Source organism: Vidua macroura, chromosome 1 (genome assembly GCF_024509145.1).
Source record: "Vidua macroura isolate BioBank_ID:100142 chromosome 1, ASM2450914v1, whole genome shotgun sequence".
Lineage (NCBI taxonomy): Eukaryota > Metazoa > Chordata > Aves > Passeriformes > Viduidae > Vidua > Vidua macroura.
In genome coordinates, this window is record NC_071571.1 from 22,803,474 (window position 1) to 22,819,544 (window position 16,071).

At 34.1% G+C, this 16,071-nt stretch overlaps 1 protein-coding gene across 2 annotated transcripts in view; it reads left to right on the top strand.

The window, feature by feature from the left end:
• Positions 1 to 16,071, top strand: part of CDK14 (cyclin dependent kinase 14) — a 323,842-nt gene that overhangs the window by 222,854 nt on the left and 84,917 nt on the right. For both annotated transcript variants that reach the window (XM_053989755.1, XM_053989764.1), the window contains exon 12: positions 10,909 to 10,957. In XM_053989755.1, coding sequence (XP_053845730.1) covers positions 10,909 to 10,957 — 49 coding nt within the window. The remainder of the gene's footprint in view (positions 1 to 10,908; positions 10,958 to 16,071) is intronic.

Here is a 16,071-nt window from a genome sequence, read left to right on the forward strand (position 1 = left end):
GAAAGAAAGAGAAAGAAAGAAAGAAAGAACAAGAAAGAAAGAACGGGAAAGATAGAATAAGAAAGAAAGAAAAAGGAAGAAAGAAAGAACGAGAAAGAAAGAACGAGAAAGAATGAGAAAGAGAAAGAAAGATAGAACGAGAAAGAAAGAAAGAAAGAAAAAGGAAGAAAGAAAGAAAGAATGCGAAAGAAAGAAAGAGCAAGAAAGAAAGAGAAAGAAAGAAAGAAAAAGGAAGAAAGTAAGAAAGAATGAGAAAGAAAGAAAGAACGAGAAAGAAAGAAAGAAAAAGGAAGAAAGTAAGAAAGAATGAGAAAGAAAGAAAGAACGAGAAAGAAAGAAAGAAAGAAAGAAAGAGAAAGAAAGAATGAGAAAGAAAGAACGAGAAAGAGAAAGAAAGATAGAACCAGAAAGAAAGAGAAAGAACGAGAAAGAAAGAAAGAACGAGAAAGAAAGAACGAGGAGGAAAGAAAGAAAGAGAAAGAAATAAAGATAGAACGAGAAAGAAAGAAAAAGGAAGAAAGAAAGAAAGAACGAGAAAGAAAGAAAGAATGAGAAAGAAAGAAAGAGAAAGAAAGAAAAAGAAAGAAAGAGAAAGAAAGAAAGAAAGAGAACGAAAGAAAGAAAAAGGAAGAAAGAAAGAAAGAACGAGAAAGAAAGAAAGATAGAACGAGAAAGAAAGAAAAAGGAAGAAAGAACGAGAAAGAAAGAACGAAAGAAAGAAAGAAAGAACGAGAAAGAACGAGAGAGAAAGAAAGAAAGAGAAAGAAAGAAAGAAAGAAAGAACAAGAAAGAAAGAACGGGAAAGATAGAATAAGAAAGAAAGAAAAAGGAAGAAAGAAAGAACGAGAAAGAAAGAACGAGAAAGAATGAGAAAGAGAAAGAAAGATAGAACGAGAAAGAAAGAAAGAAAGAAAAAGGAAGAAAGAAAGAAAGAATGAGAAAGAAAGAAAGAGCAAGAAAGAAAGAGAAAGAAAGAAAGAAAAAGGAAGAAAGTAAGAAAGAATGAGAAAGAAAGAAAGAACGAGAAAGAAAGAAAGAAAAAGGAAGAAAGTAAGAAAGAATGAGAAAGAAAGAAAGAACGAGAAAGAAAGAAAGAAAGAAAGAGAAAGAAAGAATGAGAAAGAAAGAACGAGAAAGAGAAAGAAAGATAGAACCAGAAAGAAAGAGAAAGAACGAGAAAGAAAGAAAGAACGAGAAAGAAAGAACGAGGAGGAAAGAAAGAAAGAGAAAGAAATAAAGATAGAACGAGAAAGAAAGAAAAAGGAAGAAAGAAAGAAAGAACGAGAAAGAAGGAAAGAACGGGAAAGAAAGAACGAGAAAACAAGAAAGAAAGAGAAAGAAAGAACAAGAAAGAAAGAAAGAAAGAAAGAGAGAAAGAAAGAAAGAAAGAGAAAGAAAGATAGAACGAGAAAGAAAGAAAGAACGAGAAAGAACGAAAGAACGAGAAAGAACAAGAAAGAGAAAGAAAGAAAGAAAGAAAGAAAGATAGAACGAGAAAGAAAGAACGAGAAAGAAAGAGAAAGAAAGAAAGATAGAACGAGAAAGAAAGAAAAAGGAAGAAAGAAAGAAAGAACGTGAAAGAAAGAACGAGAAAGAAAGAAAGAATGAGAAAGAAAGAAAGAAAGAGAAAGATAGAAAAAGAAAGAAAGAACGAGAAAGAACGAGAAAGAAAGAAAGAAAAAGGAACAAAGAAAGAAAGAACGAGAAAGAAAGAAAGAACAAGAAAGAAAGAACGTAGAAGAAAAAAAGAAAGAACGAGAAAGAAAGAATGAGAAAGAAAGAGTAAGAAAGAACGAGAAAGAAAGAAAGAAAGAAAGAGAAAGAAAGAAAGAAAAAGGAAGAAAGAAAGAACGAGAAAGAAAGAAAGAGAAAGAATGATAGAACGAGAAAGAAAGAAAGAAAAAGAAGAAAGAAAGAAAGAACGAGAAAGAAAGAAAGAAAGAAAGAAAGAAAGAAAGAAAGAAAGAAAGAAAGAACGAGAAAGAAAGAACGAGGAAGAAAAAAAGAAAGAACGAGAAAAAAAGAACCAGAAAGAGAGAAAGAAAGAAATAAAGAAAGAACGAGGAAGAAAGAACGAGGAAGAAAGAACGAGGAAGAAAAAAAGAAAGAACGAGAAAGAAAGAATGAGAAAGAGAGAAAGAAAGATAGAACGAGAAAGAAAGAAAGAAAAAGAAGAAAGAAAGAAAGAACGAGAAAGAAAGAAAGAAAAAGAAAGAACGAGAAAGAAAGAACGAGGAGGAAAAAAGAAAGAACGCGAAAGAAAGAACGAGAGAGAAAGAAAGAAAGATAGAACGAGAAAGAAAGAAAGAAAAAGGAAGAAAGATAGAACAAGAAAGAAAGAACGAGAAAGAAAAAGAAGAAAGAAAGATAGAACGAGAAAGAAAGAACGAGAAAGAAAGAACGAGAAAGTAAGAGAAAGAAAGATAGAATGAGAAAGAAAGAAAAAGAAGAAAGAAAGAATGAGAAAGAAAGAAAGAAAAAGAAGAAAGAAAGATAGAACGAGAAAGAAAGAAAAAGGAAGAAAGAATGAGAAAGAAAGAAAGAGAAAGAAAGAACGAGAAAGAAAGAAAGAAAAAGGAAGAAAGAAAGAAAGAACGAGAAAGAAAGAAAGAAAAAGAAAGAAAGAAAGAACGAGAAAGAAAGAACGAGAAAGAAAGAGAAAGAAAGATAGAATGAGAAAGAAAGAAAAAGAAGAAAGAAAGAAAGAACGAGAAAGAAAGAAAGAAAAAGAAGAAAGAAAGATAGAACGAGAAAGAAAGAAAAAGGAAGAAAGAAAAAAAGAACGTGAAAGAAAGAAAGAAAAAGAAAGAAAGAGAAAGAAAGAACGAGAAAGAAAGAAAGAAAAAGGAAGAAAGAAAGAAAGAACGAGAAAGAAAGAAAGAAAAAGAAAGAAAGAATGAGAAAGAAAGAAAGAGAAAGAAGGAACGAGAAAGAAAGAAAAAGTAAGAAAGATAGAACAAGAAAGAAGGAACGAAAAAGGAAGGAAGGTAGGAAGGAAGGAAGGAAGAAAGAAAGAAAGAAAGAAAGGGAAGGAAAGAAAGAGAAAGAAAGAAAAAAAAAGGAAGAAAGAAAGAACGAGAAAGAAAGAAAAGAAAGAACGAGAAAGAAAGAACGAGAAAGAAAGAAAGAACGAGAAAGAAAGAAAGAATGAGAAAGAAAGAAAGAGAAAGAGAAAGAAAGATAGAATGAGAAAGAAAGAAAGAAAGAAAAAGGAAGAAAGAAAGAAAGAACGAGAAAGAAGGAAAGAAAGAATGAGAAAGAAAGAAAGAACGGGAAAGAAAGAACGAGAAAAAAAGAAAGAGAAAGAAAGAAAGAAAGAATGAGAAAGAAAGAATGAGAAAGAAAGAAAGAGATAGAAAGATAGAACGAGAAAGAAAGAAAGAAAAAGGAGGAAGAAAGAAAGAAAGAAAGAAAGAAAGAACGAGAAAGAAAGAAAGAAAAAGAAGAAAGAAAGAATGAGAAAGAAAGAAAGAGAAAGAAAGAAAGAACGAGAAAGAAAGAAAGAAAGAGAAAGAAAGAATGAGAAAGAAAGAAAGAGAAAGAGAAAGAAAGATAGAATGAGAAAGAAAGAAAGAAAAAGGAAGAAAGAAAGAAAGTATGTGAAAGAAGGAAAGAAAGAACGAGAAAGAAAGAACGGGAAAGAAAGAACGAGAAAAAAAGAAAGAAAGAGAAAGAAAGAAAGATAGAACGAGAAAGAAAGAAAGAAAGAAAAAGGAAGAAAGAAAGAACGAGAAAGAAAGAAAGAACGAGAAAGAAAGAAAGAAAGAATGAGAAAGAACGATAAAGAAAGAACAAGAAAGAAAGAAAGAAAGAAAGAAAGAAAGAACGAGAAAGAAAGAAAGAATGAGAAAGAAAGAACGGGAAAGAAAGAAAGATGGAACAAGAAAGAAAGAAAGAAAAAGGAAGAAAAAAAGAAAGAATGAGAAAGAAAGAAAGAATGAGAAAGAAAGAAAGAATGAGAAAGAAAGATAGAACGAGAAAGAAAGAAAAAGTAAGAAAGAAAGAACGAGAAAGAAAGAAAGAAAGAAAGAAAGAAAGAAAGAAAGAAAGAAAGAAAGAAAGAGAGAGAAAGAAAGAAAGAACGGGAAGGAAAGAAAGAAAAAGGAAGAAAGAAAGAGAAAGAAAGAGAAAGAAAGAAAGAACGGGAAGGAAAGAAAGAGAAAGAAAGAAAAAGGAAGAAAGAATGAAAGAACGAGAAAGAAAGAAAAAGAAAGAAAGATAGAATGAGAAAGAAAGAAAGAAAAAGGAAGAAAGAAAGAACGAGAAAGAAAGAATGAGAAAGAAAGAAAGATAGAACGAGGAAGAAAGAAAGAACGAGAAAGAAAGAAAGAACGAGAAAGAAAGAAAGAGAAAGAAAGAACAAGAAAGAAAGAAAGAAAGAAAGAAAGAACGAGAAAGAAAGAAAGAAAAAGGAAGAAAGAAAAAAAGAACGAGAAAGAAAGATAGAACGAGAAAGAAAGAAAGAACGAGAAAGAACGAGAAAGAAAAATGAAGAAAGAAAGAACAAGAAAGAAAGAAAGAAAGAATGAGAAAGAAAGAACGAGGAAGAAAAAAAGAAAGAACGAGAAAGAAAGAAAGAACGAGAAAGAACGAGAAAGAAAGAAAGAAAAAGTAAGAAAGATAGAACAAGAAAGAAAGAACAAGAAAGAAAGAAAGAAAGAACGAACGAGAAAGAAAGAAAGAACGGGAAGGAAAGAAAGAGAAAGAAAGAAAAAGGAAGAAAGAAAGAAAGAACGAGAATGAAAGAAAAAGAAAGAAAGAAAGAAAGAAAAAGAAGAAAGAAAGAAAGAACGAGAAAGAAAGCAAAAGAAGAAAGAAAGATAGAACGAGAAAGAAAGAAAAAGGAAGAAAGAATGAGAAAGAAAGAAAGAATGAGAAAGAAAGAAAGAAAAAGAAAGATGGAACGAGAATGAAAGAAAGAAAAAGAAGAAAGAAAGATAGAACGAGAAAGAAAGAAAAAGGAAGAAAGAAAGAAAGAACGTGAAAGAAAGAACAAGAAAGAAAGAAAGAAAGAAAGAACGAGAAAGAAAGAAAGAAAAAGAAGAAAGATAGAACGAGAAAGAAAGAAAAAGGAAGAAAGAAAAAACGAGAAAGAAATAACGAGAAAGAAAGAAAGAATGAGAAAGAAAGAGAAAGGAAGAAAGAACGAGAAAGAAAGAAAGAAAAAGGAAGAAAGAAAGAACGAGAAAGAAAGAGAAAGAAAGAAAGAACGAGAAAGAAAGAATTATAAATAAAGTACGTGAAGGAAAGAAAGGGAAAGAAAGAAAGATAGAATGAGAAAGGAAGAAAAAGGAAGAAAGAAAGAACGAGAAAGAAAGAAAGAAAGAATGAGAAAGAAAGAAAGAACGAGAAAGAAAGAAAGAATGAGAAAGAAAGAATAAGAAAGAAAGAAAGAACGAGAAAGAACCAGAAAGAGAAAGAACGAGAAAGAAAGAAAGAACAAGAAAGAACGAAAGAAAGAAAGAAAGAACGAGAAAGAAAGAACGAGGAGGAAAGAAAGAAAGAGAAAGAAATAAAGATAGAACAAGAAAGAAAGAAAAAGGAAGAAAAAAGAAAGAACGAGAAAGAAAGAACGAAAGAATGAGAAAGAAAGAACTAGAAAGAAAGAAAGATAGAACGAGAAAGAAAGAATGAGAAGGAAAGAATGAGAAAGAAAGAAAGAGAACGAGAAAGAAAGAAAGAAAGAAAAAGGAAGAAAGAAAGAAAGAACGAGAAAGAAAGAACAAGAAAGAAAGAACGAGAAAGAAAAAGAAAGAACGAGAAAGAAAGAACGAACGAGAAAGAAAGAAAGAACGAGAAAGAATGAGAAAGAGAGAGAGAGAAAGAAAGAGAAAAAGAAAGAAAGAAAGAAAGAAAGAAAGAAAGAAAGAAAGAAAGAAAGAAAGGAGAGAAAGAGAAAGAAAGAAAAGAAAGAAAGAGAGAGAGAGAAAGAGAGAAAGAAAGAAAAGAAAGAGAGAGAGAAAGAAGGAGAGAAAGAAAGAAAAGAAAGAAAGAAAGAAAGAAAGAAAGAAAGAAAGAAAGAAAGAAAGAAAGACCATTTTTTACCATTTTTTTATAAGTCCACTTAGTACTGCTGAGTGTAATGGATGAGCTTTCTGGTCAGGCTTTTTTTTTTTTCCCTAGACCTGCAAACTGGCCAGAATTTGGAAGTTGTTGTTTTAAAAATATAATTTATTTTATGCATCAAGTTTGTCAAATTAACTAGCTCAAGAAATTCCCTCCCTCTCTTCCTCCAGTTGCTAATTTCTGCTTCCATTTTGTAGTTGTTACTGCAATAGCACAGTCCCAAAAACTTCCTTGGCAAAGGAGGCATTGAGTAAGCTGTGCTGCAAGGCCTGAAGCAAAGAGCAGCTCAGATCCTTGTGCTGCCAGAAAAATGCTAGTGTAGCTGCCCCACTCACCACGTCTGAGCGGGTTGTATGCAATGCCCAGCATAACAATGACTTGGTTCTGAGCTGGTTCTGAGGCTGTGGAAGGGACATGTCAGCCTTGTCCTTTTGGATATTCTTGGGACATTCTGAGAGTAAAAATTTTGCTATGGGAAAATGTTGCTACATCTTTCCAGTGTCAAATAGGAATAGTCTCTGTTAGCTCTTATTTATGTAGTCCTATACAGGCATCTCTTTACACTGCATTTGATTGTGGACGTGCCACTTAGTCAAGATTTGGTTACCTCGGCCTTCTAAGAAGCAAATAGTAAACACTCTGAGGTGCTGTGCAATTTAAACTAAACTAAAAATCTCTTCCTTATTTTGTTTCACATAGGCAAAAATTCACCTTTTACTAGGTGAAATACAGCACCCATGTGAAAAGCCAGCTCTGTAACAGAGAGACGTAGGTGGTAGTGAGGATGATGACTGCATATTTGGGATAAAAATGCAGAGGATCAAATTTTGTTTCCTGAATTTGTTCCCAAAAGGTTGGCAAATATTGAAGTGTTTGCATAAAGGAAATTAAAATCACAATTTTTACTTTACATTTCAGATGTGCTTACCGTGTTGGCCTTCCAGAGTTTTTATTTTAAAAACCCACATTTAATTATAATAATGTAAAAATATTTGAACTACAGTATATATACCTACAATTTGAACTATAAAACTTCAAAATACATCTGAGATCAAATCCTGATCTGTAAACATACAATTTTTCATGTTTCTTTAATCTCAGCCTGATGAGAGTGAGCAGCTGCCTCAGCAAGATGCTGTACCTTGTGTTCTTGAGAGTGGTGTGCATGGGCTGGAGGATGGCTGTGTGGATGGGTGATCATGAGAGTGTCTGCACTAAATTTTCACATGTGCATGTTTGCTTTTCAGTTCTGAGGGAGAGGAATTTTTTGCTACACAAGGTTTCCTCCACAAGGTTGGATTGAGATTGTGATTGCCAGTACTGTTGCCTCTCAATATATCAGGCAAAGGTTTCTTTTGTGGGGGAGCATTCATGGTAATACTGCAGAATTCCCAGTCTCATATACAGTCTTACTGTTCTTTTATGAACATATCAGTAGTAGCTTCTGAAAAAACAAATGTCAAAACTATATGCTTGAAAGTATCATAGAATGTAATTTCGTGCAGCTGGTCACAGTCAGATATGTGTAACTTTAGATTTGGTTTTTATAGCATCCATCGAGCAGTAAAGGACTGAGGCATTCATACAGGTGTGTGTGAGAGTCATCCACTCTGAAAAGTGACTCAGAAGCAAACCTGGGGATGTAATTGCGAGACTGAATTCTGGTTCTATGATAAATTCAACACAAGCAAGAGATTGTGCTAAAATAAAAATTGTGAAGTTAAGTTACCTCTTTTTTTTGCTTGGGACAGCAAGTTTGGTGGTTTTGTGGTGGTTTCATAGTTCAGGACTTGAAAAATTGCACCATGGTGGAGGAGCTCAAGGACAACATTATTGTAGCTTCTCTGTTCTGGCAACTCTGAAACCAAAATCAGCTGGTTTCACTGCTTTTTTATTCTCTAATGGATGAATTCAGAAAAATACTATGACCTGGCAAGTACATGAGTCTGGGCTTAATTAACACAATAGTCCCATCTAATTATCTTGTCCATGAAAGTTAGTAAGACTCTGGTTGGAGCCATGACCACAAAACTATGTAGAAAAATGTGAGCTGTTATTTTATCAATGTATGGTTTATTTCTGTATAAAGCATGTGAAGAAAGCAGCCTCTAATCTGCTTGAGTAGAGAGGAAAGAGTTGATATGAAATTAGGAGAAGCATGGTTTGCAGTCACAGCATATTCAATGGAGTTTGAAATGAAGGACTATGGACTAAACATTTGCCTTTCTATAGACAGGGTTTTGCCCTCTCCATGTCTTTTCCCCAGTTTTCCCTCTCCCTGCCTGATAAATATGATGTATAAGGTACTTACTTAAAAAGTAAGTAGGAACTGTAGGCAGCAAAGGAAGATCCCTTTGTGATCGCTTTGTTTGTTTTGCTCATGTGTGTCCCTTATAGCATGTACATCATTGATTCCAGTGTATCATTTCTTCAGTAAAAATTCATCTGGCATAGCAATAGTTTTCCAGATTTTTTGCAGAACTGGAACAGATCTTTGGGCATTAAAGCTTTAAGGCAATTTGGACAAGTGGTTAACTCTGGGGCTTTCCTCCCACAGTAAAAATAGCTTAAATTGATTAAAATAAACACCAGGTACTCTGGTCAAGAAAATATGTTGTATATGATACTTTTCAAATGTTTTAAGATGATGTAGGTCTGTTGAAGTCAGTGTTGCTGCACCAGTTTGAATCAGCTCAGTATCTGACCAAAACATATTGCAGAATGACAGATAAAATCAAAATCTGTTTCTCTCTAGGTCCAGGTTACCTTTTCAGCAGTGCTTCAAGTCAGTTTAATTCTCTTCCCACACAGATTTTTCTGCACTGAGACAGATTAATGTGCAAATTTGCAGTTTATTAGCTGAACTCCCATGTGTATCTCAGACATGTTATTACATGACACTGTCTAGCTGCATTTTATTTTTCAGTCCCTTGTCATAGATGAATTGACAGTGTTATGGTTGGACAATTTACTTAATATAGGAAGTCTTTATTTTTTTCCAATTTTTATAGGTATCTGTTTCCATATAAGTATTTAATTCCTATTTGCAAACTAAAATTGAAGGGTTATAGTAATGTAGCTTCCAGTTTCCAGCACATTTGCCGCACATATCTAAAAGGGAGCGATTTCATTTCTTTAACTGCATTAGTATGGTTAAAGCAACAAAACTAGTAAACATGAAGTGGTCCACAGACAGGATTTGCAGGTCTGCTGATTATCAGTAGCTTCCAATAGTGAATTCAATGAGATTTGAAGCTTCTGCATTTGCTTTTTTTTTTTAATTAAAGAGGCAAAAAACCTAAAAAATAGGTATAACAAAGAAAATCAAAGCATCTACATTGATGCTAGGAATTTGCTTCTGCCTTGGTTTTGGCATCTTTAGAACTGACTGTGTATGAAGTATGAAGTATACATGACAACTTTAGAAATTATACAAGCAAGTATACAAACACAGGAATTTGAACACAACTCCTTTGAAGTTACATTTACCGCTGTTTTTCACAGTAAGATGCATGCATTTCTGTGTGCATATATATATATAAATACTATTGCAGCTGTACAATGGGTGTCATTGAATGTCATGCACATAGGTGGAGAGGAAGCAAAATGTTTTTGGTTATTTTTAGATTTCATGGAGTATTTTGAGAGTTTAGAACTTCTACACAGCAACTAATGCAATCACATTAGGGTAATTGGCCAGGGTGAGTACCAGTCTAGATGGCAGGATTTCTGTGCAACTAGTCTCCATGGAAAATGTTGCTGTTCTCCAGCTGAACTCGATTTTTCTGCCTGAGAGGCACTTCGCTCCTGTTCAAAAAGCTAACTGTGGATATTCTCAACTCAGTCAGAGAGAAAGAGAAAGGTTTTCTAACCAGGCGAAAGCCTGGGAAGCAGTTGGGAAAGAATGTAAATAATTCTCTAATCTATCTTGTTATTCACATTGTTTATAGATATGTTCTGCCTCTGTGTGTCATTCAGTGCACACCAATGGTGTGGGATGTTTTTACTCTGAGACCAATGAAATGAGTCTTCTCGATGTTCTCTATATATAGAGAGGTGCATTTGAAATAAAGGAGAGTTCATTTTCTTTGCCTTCTGATTTAGAGTTCTCTGTTCCCGTCCTGCTCAACGGTGTCAGCTAACGAAGGACTGACCCTTCATTTCTGCAGCAGCTTACATAGCATCTTCCTTTTTCAGCTAGAGTCCTACTGCAGATCAAGCATCTTCTTAGATATGAGTGGGAAAATACTTCTACCGGAACTGAAGAACTTAATGTTGGAGTAAATAAGCTGTCATTGTAGTTATTACTTCTGCTCATTATTTATATGTATTCTTTAGAAAATGGACTCTTATATGTCCACCATGTTCTGTGTGTCCCCGTGTGTCACAGAAACCCACGCTTACTGTTACGCATCCTGAGAAGCATAAAGATATGACAGTGAGGTTCTGGAGAATTGTATTGTCATGAAGAAGAAAAAAAATACTAGTTTCAGGCTTCTTTTTTTTTCCTGTAGCAGTCAAAAACTACTTTAGAAATAATTGTAAAACTTTCCATTTCTGGTGATGCCACTGTAAATGAGCTTTAGGTTATGCTGGTTTGGTTTGATTTTGTTTAACAAGTTGGGGGCTTTTTTGGTTTTGGTGTTTTGTTTTGGTATTTTTTCTCCTCTGTTTGTATGGCAGTTGCTCATAGGTTAGTTTTCTTCCCTTGTCTTAGGACTTGAACTGCAGAAGATACATAGAGATAATGAAATTATGAAAATTGACAGTAAAAAAATATTTTAAAAAAATAAATCCTGGGTTTAGTGAAGTAATTGAATATACCTCTTTTTTTTTTTACAGAACGGTTTACACAGTACAGCCCTAAAAACCTTAGACAAGCATGGAATAAGTAAGTATTTTTTTAATTGCACTTTTGACTCTTCAAGGGTATACTGAAGTTATCATATCTAACTTGGCTCTATTGGCTCTATTCTTTTCAAATAAGCCATATTTGAATTGCCAGTTTCTTGTAAATAGGAAGAAACTGGATAGCATAGTATTTTCTTCCAGGGGTGTTAGTTGGCAAGTGCATTGAGCTCATGGAGAAATATTGTGTTATTGCTTTGGGCCATCAGTTTTGAATCTTGTTTTCATTGTTCATCTATAAAAATTAGGAAACTTTAAAATAATATGTTTCTAATCCACTTTTGAGGGGTTTTTCCACATAATCGTCTCCTGTTGCCAGGTCCATCTGGTCATTGCTGTGAGCTGCAACCATACTGTTGTAATCTTAATTATGAATGAAAAAAGTCAGTGTAAATTCACCACACTTGTTTTGTTTTTTTTTTTCCTTTCAATGTTTCCTGAATTTGGTCACATTTACATCAGATGGACATTGGTATAAAGGTATCATGCTCAAAGTCCATAAAGGTTACCTGATGAGCATTCAGATTGAATACCACACTACTGGCATTATTCTAAATAATCATCTGTGTAAAGTTTGCTAAAAGATTTCTCAGCACATGTAGAATCTTTGTAGACAGAATATTTGAACTGCACTGTCTTCAGCAATTAATAGCTTTTATATTTTGAAGAAAGCATACAGAATTTTAATTGGATGATTTCAACTATGTCAACTAACTTGTCTTGCCAGAAAACCTGTTCAAATTTTTCTTTACTCTCTTTTGACCAAACGTTTTGCAGCAAGGCTAAGGCTTTGCTGTACCAGCATTTCTGTTTTCTTTCTGGTACTAATTCAAAATTTTATTTTTGCTACTAACTGGCTGTCTTGTTGGTAATTTACCAGGGAGTTCAAGAGATTAATCAGCAGGAGACTGTAACATCTCCTAGTTCACACTGAAATTGAAGATACAAAATGTTTTGGTGAAGAAGCTTCCTTATTGTAAAGGGAAAAAAAGTTATGAATAGAGTAGAAATCCAAATGCTTTTTTCAATATCCTTCTTCATTAGCAATGAAATGTGTCTACAACTGCAAAATCCATATCATGGTCACTTTTCCAAAAGGTGATTAAGTTTATACTCTGCCATTCTATTATTTTTTTCTCTATCTGCTCCTTCCTAAACCTATTTGGTCCAGTGTTTTCATTTAAAAACAACAAACAAACCAAACCAACCAAACCAACAACAAAAAACACACAAAAAAAAAAACTCCACTCCACCTTTTGAAATTGTGGTTGACAATTGAAGGAGGAAGAATCTCTTAATATAGAAAGATTGTTGTTAAAATATTTTGGTATTAGTTGTTGAATGCAATACCATCAATGTTTGTCCTTTGAGTCAAAACCTGTACTTCTGTAGTGCCAGGCATCTTCCATGATCCTGTGGCTCACTTTGCAGTACTACTGGCTCCTCCTTGGTTAGCAGTAACTTCCAATTCCTGCAGTGAGAAATAAAGCTGGCACTGAAACCAGTCCAGGCCTCCACAAAGGTTAAGTGTCACTAGCCTGCATTAATTGATTCTCAGTAGTCTATAGAAAATTTCCAGTTCAATCTAGGACCCTAATTTGGTGGCTTTCATGGATGAGACCATCTCCTGTTTACTGCAGAGGGAACAACAGGAAGATTAACTCATATTTGGCTTTTGTAAATATCTCAGACCATTTTGCCAGTTGTGATCCTTGCAGGCATCTTAAAATGTTTGACTGTACTTCAATCTTCAATTGCTTGGAATACAATTCAATTTCCTGAAAGTCACAGCTTTCCTTTTAAAAATTAAATCACTATAATGGCCTATATTCTGTCCTTTTACAATCAAAAAATTGCAAGTTGATTTTTTCTTTAAAAGTAGTTAATGAAATCCAAAAGCTTGGAAGAAGCAATTATATTACAACATAGGCAATTAGATCTGGATTGGGAAAGAAGGACAAGGAAACGAATATTGATTTGAATGTGTTTGCTTGGAGGCATATATTTGCCTAAGTAATGTGAGTAGATACTGGCATGCTATTCCATCCATCCTGCAGGCCTGGACTGAATTCTTTTTTCTATATTTTAACAGCAGTTAGACTATTAAAATACAGCAGTTATATATTAATAAGTACAATAATTGGTTTGAATTTGAAAAGTTGCTGTCTTATATTTCCTTCAAGACTACTGCATGAAATTTCTCTTTTCATAAAATACTACAGAAAAGAACAAAACCCAGTTTGCTTAAAGCAGCTTCAGTCTCTGAGATTTCATAATTGACACAAGCTCTGATCACATCACAGGCTGACTCAAATAAGACCAGAGCTTTTTAAATTCTATGAAACCTCTTCAAAAATATTTCTACGTTTTCAATGCTCTGTACATAAAGAATCTGTAATTTTTCAGCATAAATGAAGGGATTGAAAGCAATGAGAATACATACAGTTCAGTGCTTCATATGGGTATTTCTACTATAATAGGAAATACTCAGTGCCTCAAAATTATGTATCATTTACATTTGAAATGTAAAGGTCTTTCTCTCTTTCCAGTGTAAATCTTTATCTGTGTGCTGTATTAGAGTGCTGTTTGCTTGCACAGCTGTAGTTAAGGATGTATAAACATTTCCGTTATAGACATCATATTCCCAAGGGTTTGTAATCCAGCTGTAAAACTTAACACATGGATAGACTGATTCATTCCAGAAATTTTCTTTCTTACTTACCATGTTTCAAAAAGCAGCAATCTCCAGTCTTAAATTTAAAAAAAAACCTTTTTTAACTTCTCCTGATTTAATTTGTGGAAGATTTTTGGTGACACAAAATATGTCACATACATAATTATTTTATGGACAGTGAACATGAGACCTAAAATGGGGATAAAAACATACAGCCTTTTGTTTTTAAATATGCATTGGTTTTGGTACAGATTTCCTTCCTCTCAACATGGTAGTAGCTTTGACAGATACACCTTAAAGAGCAGGATTTATATGTAAGGATTTGTATGTATGCTTGAACTTCTATTGATGCAAAGTCTCATTACTGCATTTTATAGGGGAGGAATTGCAATGCAAAAAAAATGAATTTTCACACAGAAACTGCCATAGAAACTGTAGAGCAGTGACATTGAACTTCATGCTCCTAGACTGGAAGAGAACAGCTTTAATTTTCTAAACACATTTCTAAAAATTTCTAAATGAAGTTTCACTATCTCCTGTTTCATCTTTCAGGCACAAACTGATCTTTGATCTTGTTTATATATACATTTTGAGGTCATGGCATGTAAGGGTGGGAATATGGGTTTAAAAGCCTTCAAAGAGGCTTTTTAAAGCCTTTTACCTCAAAATGCAATTCCATTTATGTAAGGGGAGTTTAGTAGGAGGAAGAACAACACTCTTCCAGAATCTACAGAGCCAGCTTCATGTCTGTAAGGCCAAAGGAAGAGAGGCAAAAAACTCCAACCCCAAACCTTCCCCAAAAATCACACACAGTAGTTTGAGGGCAAAATAATTGCACCTGCCCAACATCAGCTTCCACAAGATGATTCTAAAGGCAGAGCAAGATGATGGGAAGATATTGGACACAAGTCAATTGCTGTTTAATTCCTAGTTTAACTGGAAATTATTTAAAAGCATGGAATTTAGCAGCAATGACAAAGTGAAACCCAGCAGGATCATAAGTCAGATTCCTTAATTTCTTAAAATAAAATTGGTTAATATTATAGGCTACTTTTGGAAAGTGTTTGAGGCAAATAATATAACTTTCATTTACAGTAAATTAAATTCTTTGGAGACTTTAACACTGAATTTCTTTACTGGTTGTCAAACTACTTAAAGAATATATAGAGAGTATTTACCAGATAAGATGGAATCTATACATTTTGTGGTAATGCTTATAAAGTTAAGAAACAAAACTTGCAATGATGTTTGCTTCTATTTAACACGAAGCTTCACCTACATAGCATAACATAACATACTGTGGAATGTAATTATAAAATACTGGCCTAAAAAGAACTAAAATGTGGTAATCTGATCTTCCTATAGAGTTCACAATGAACTATATTTCCACTTTTTATCCTGAACTTTTCTGTTCAATTATCTCTACACAATAAAAACCAAGAACAGCTCTGCCTCCAGAATGCAATGCAACCTCTTTCAATTTGCAAAAGCTTCTCCACAATAATAAACCCTTACAGAAGAATAACAAAAGAGAACTAATTATCCTTGTGTATATTTGGTAGGATATAAAAAGCTTTTTCAGATCCTTCTACCATAATGGGTTGTATTGTGAGAAGTTTGGTTGGAAAGAAAAGGTGCAGCTGAAAACAAATTCTGCTCTGCATAAATAGGACTACTACTTTGTAATTCCCCAACATGGCTTATTTATTATATAAATAACATTTTATTCTCACAACCAGTCCCACTGCTGAGGATTTCTTCCTTTAACAAGATGGCCTCTGTACTTGAGACCTCCCTTTCTGAGGCCAGGGTGTTTAAAAGTTGCATTCCAGGATGGACTGGCCTATTTTGGGACTGTTATTCAGGGAAAACTTCCTCAAGAAAGCAAAGGGAGTGAATAGAGACAAGCCCATGTAGCTTGAGCCTGTGTTTTGTTTCAAGCATTGCTTCAAGGAATTGCTTAAAGCTGAGCCTTGGGAAGCATTTTTGGCTTGGGATTCTGCTGTTTGGGTTTTTAAGAAAACCTTTGCCTTAGTTGTGTTTTGATTAAAGAAAAAGCACTCTTCTAATTGTCACTTTTATCCCTCCGCCTCCTGTCCCTTCACCAGCATTGCTCATTGTAACACAGTCGGTAGTACCACTGAAGGAACACTCAAGCTCTCCAGCACAATAGAAACAAAAAGCTTTAGTGCTGTGGTTGTGGAAACCTTTCTGATGGATAAACCCAAGAAGCAATAAGGATTTCGGGCAGTACCGAGCAGAGGTGGGCTGGCTGTGTGCTCTGTGTATACTGGAGCACATCGCTGGGGTGCTGGGGCCAGGAGGAGCCACGGATCACGCTGGGGGAACAGCGGTGGATGCTGGACACAAGATGAAAATATTTTTTAGAAGTATTTATAAATAGCCATATAAACCTGCCTCTT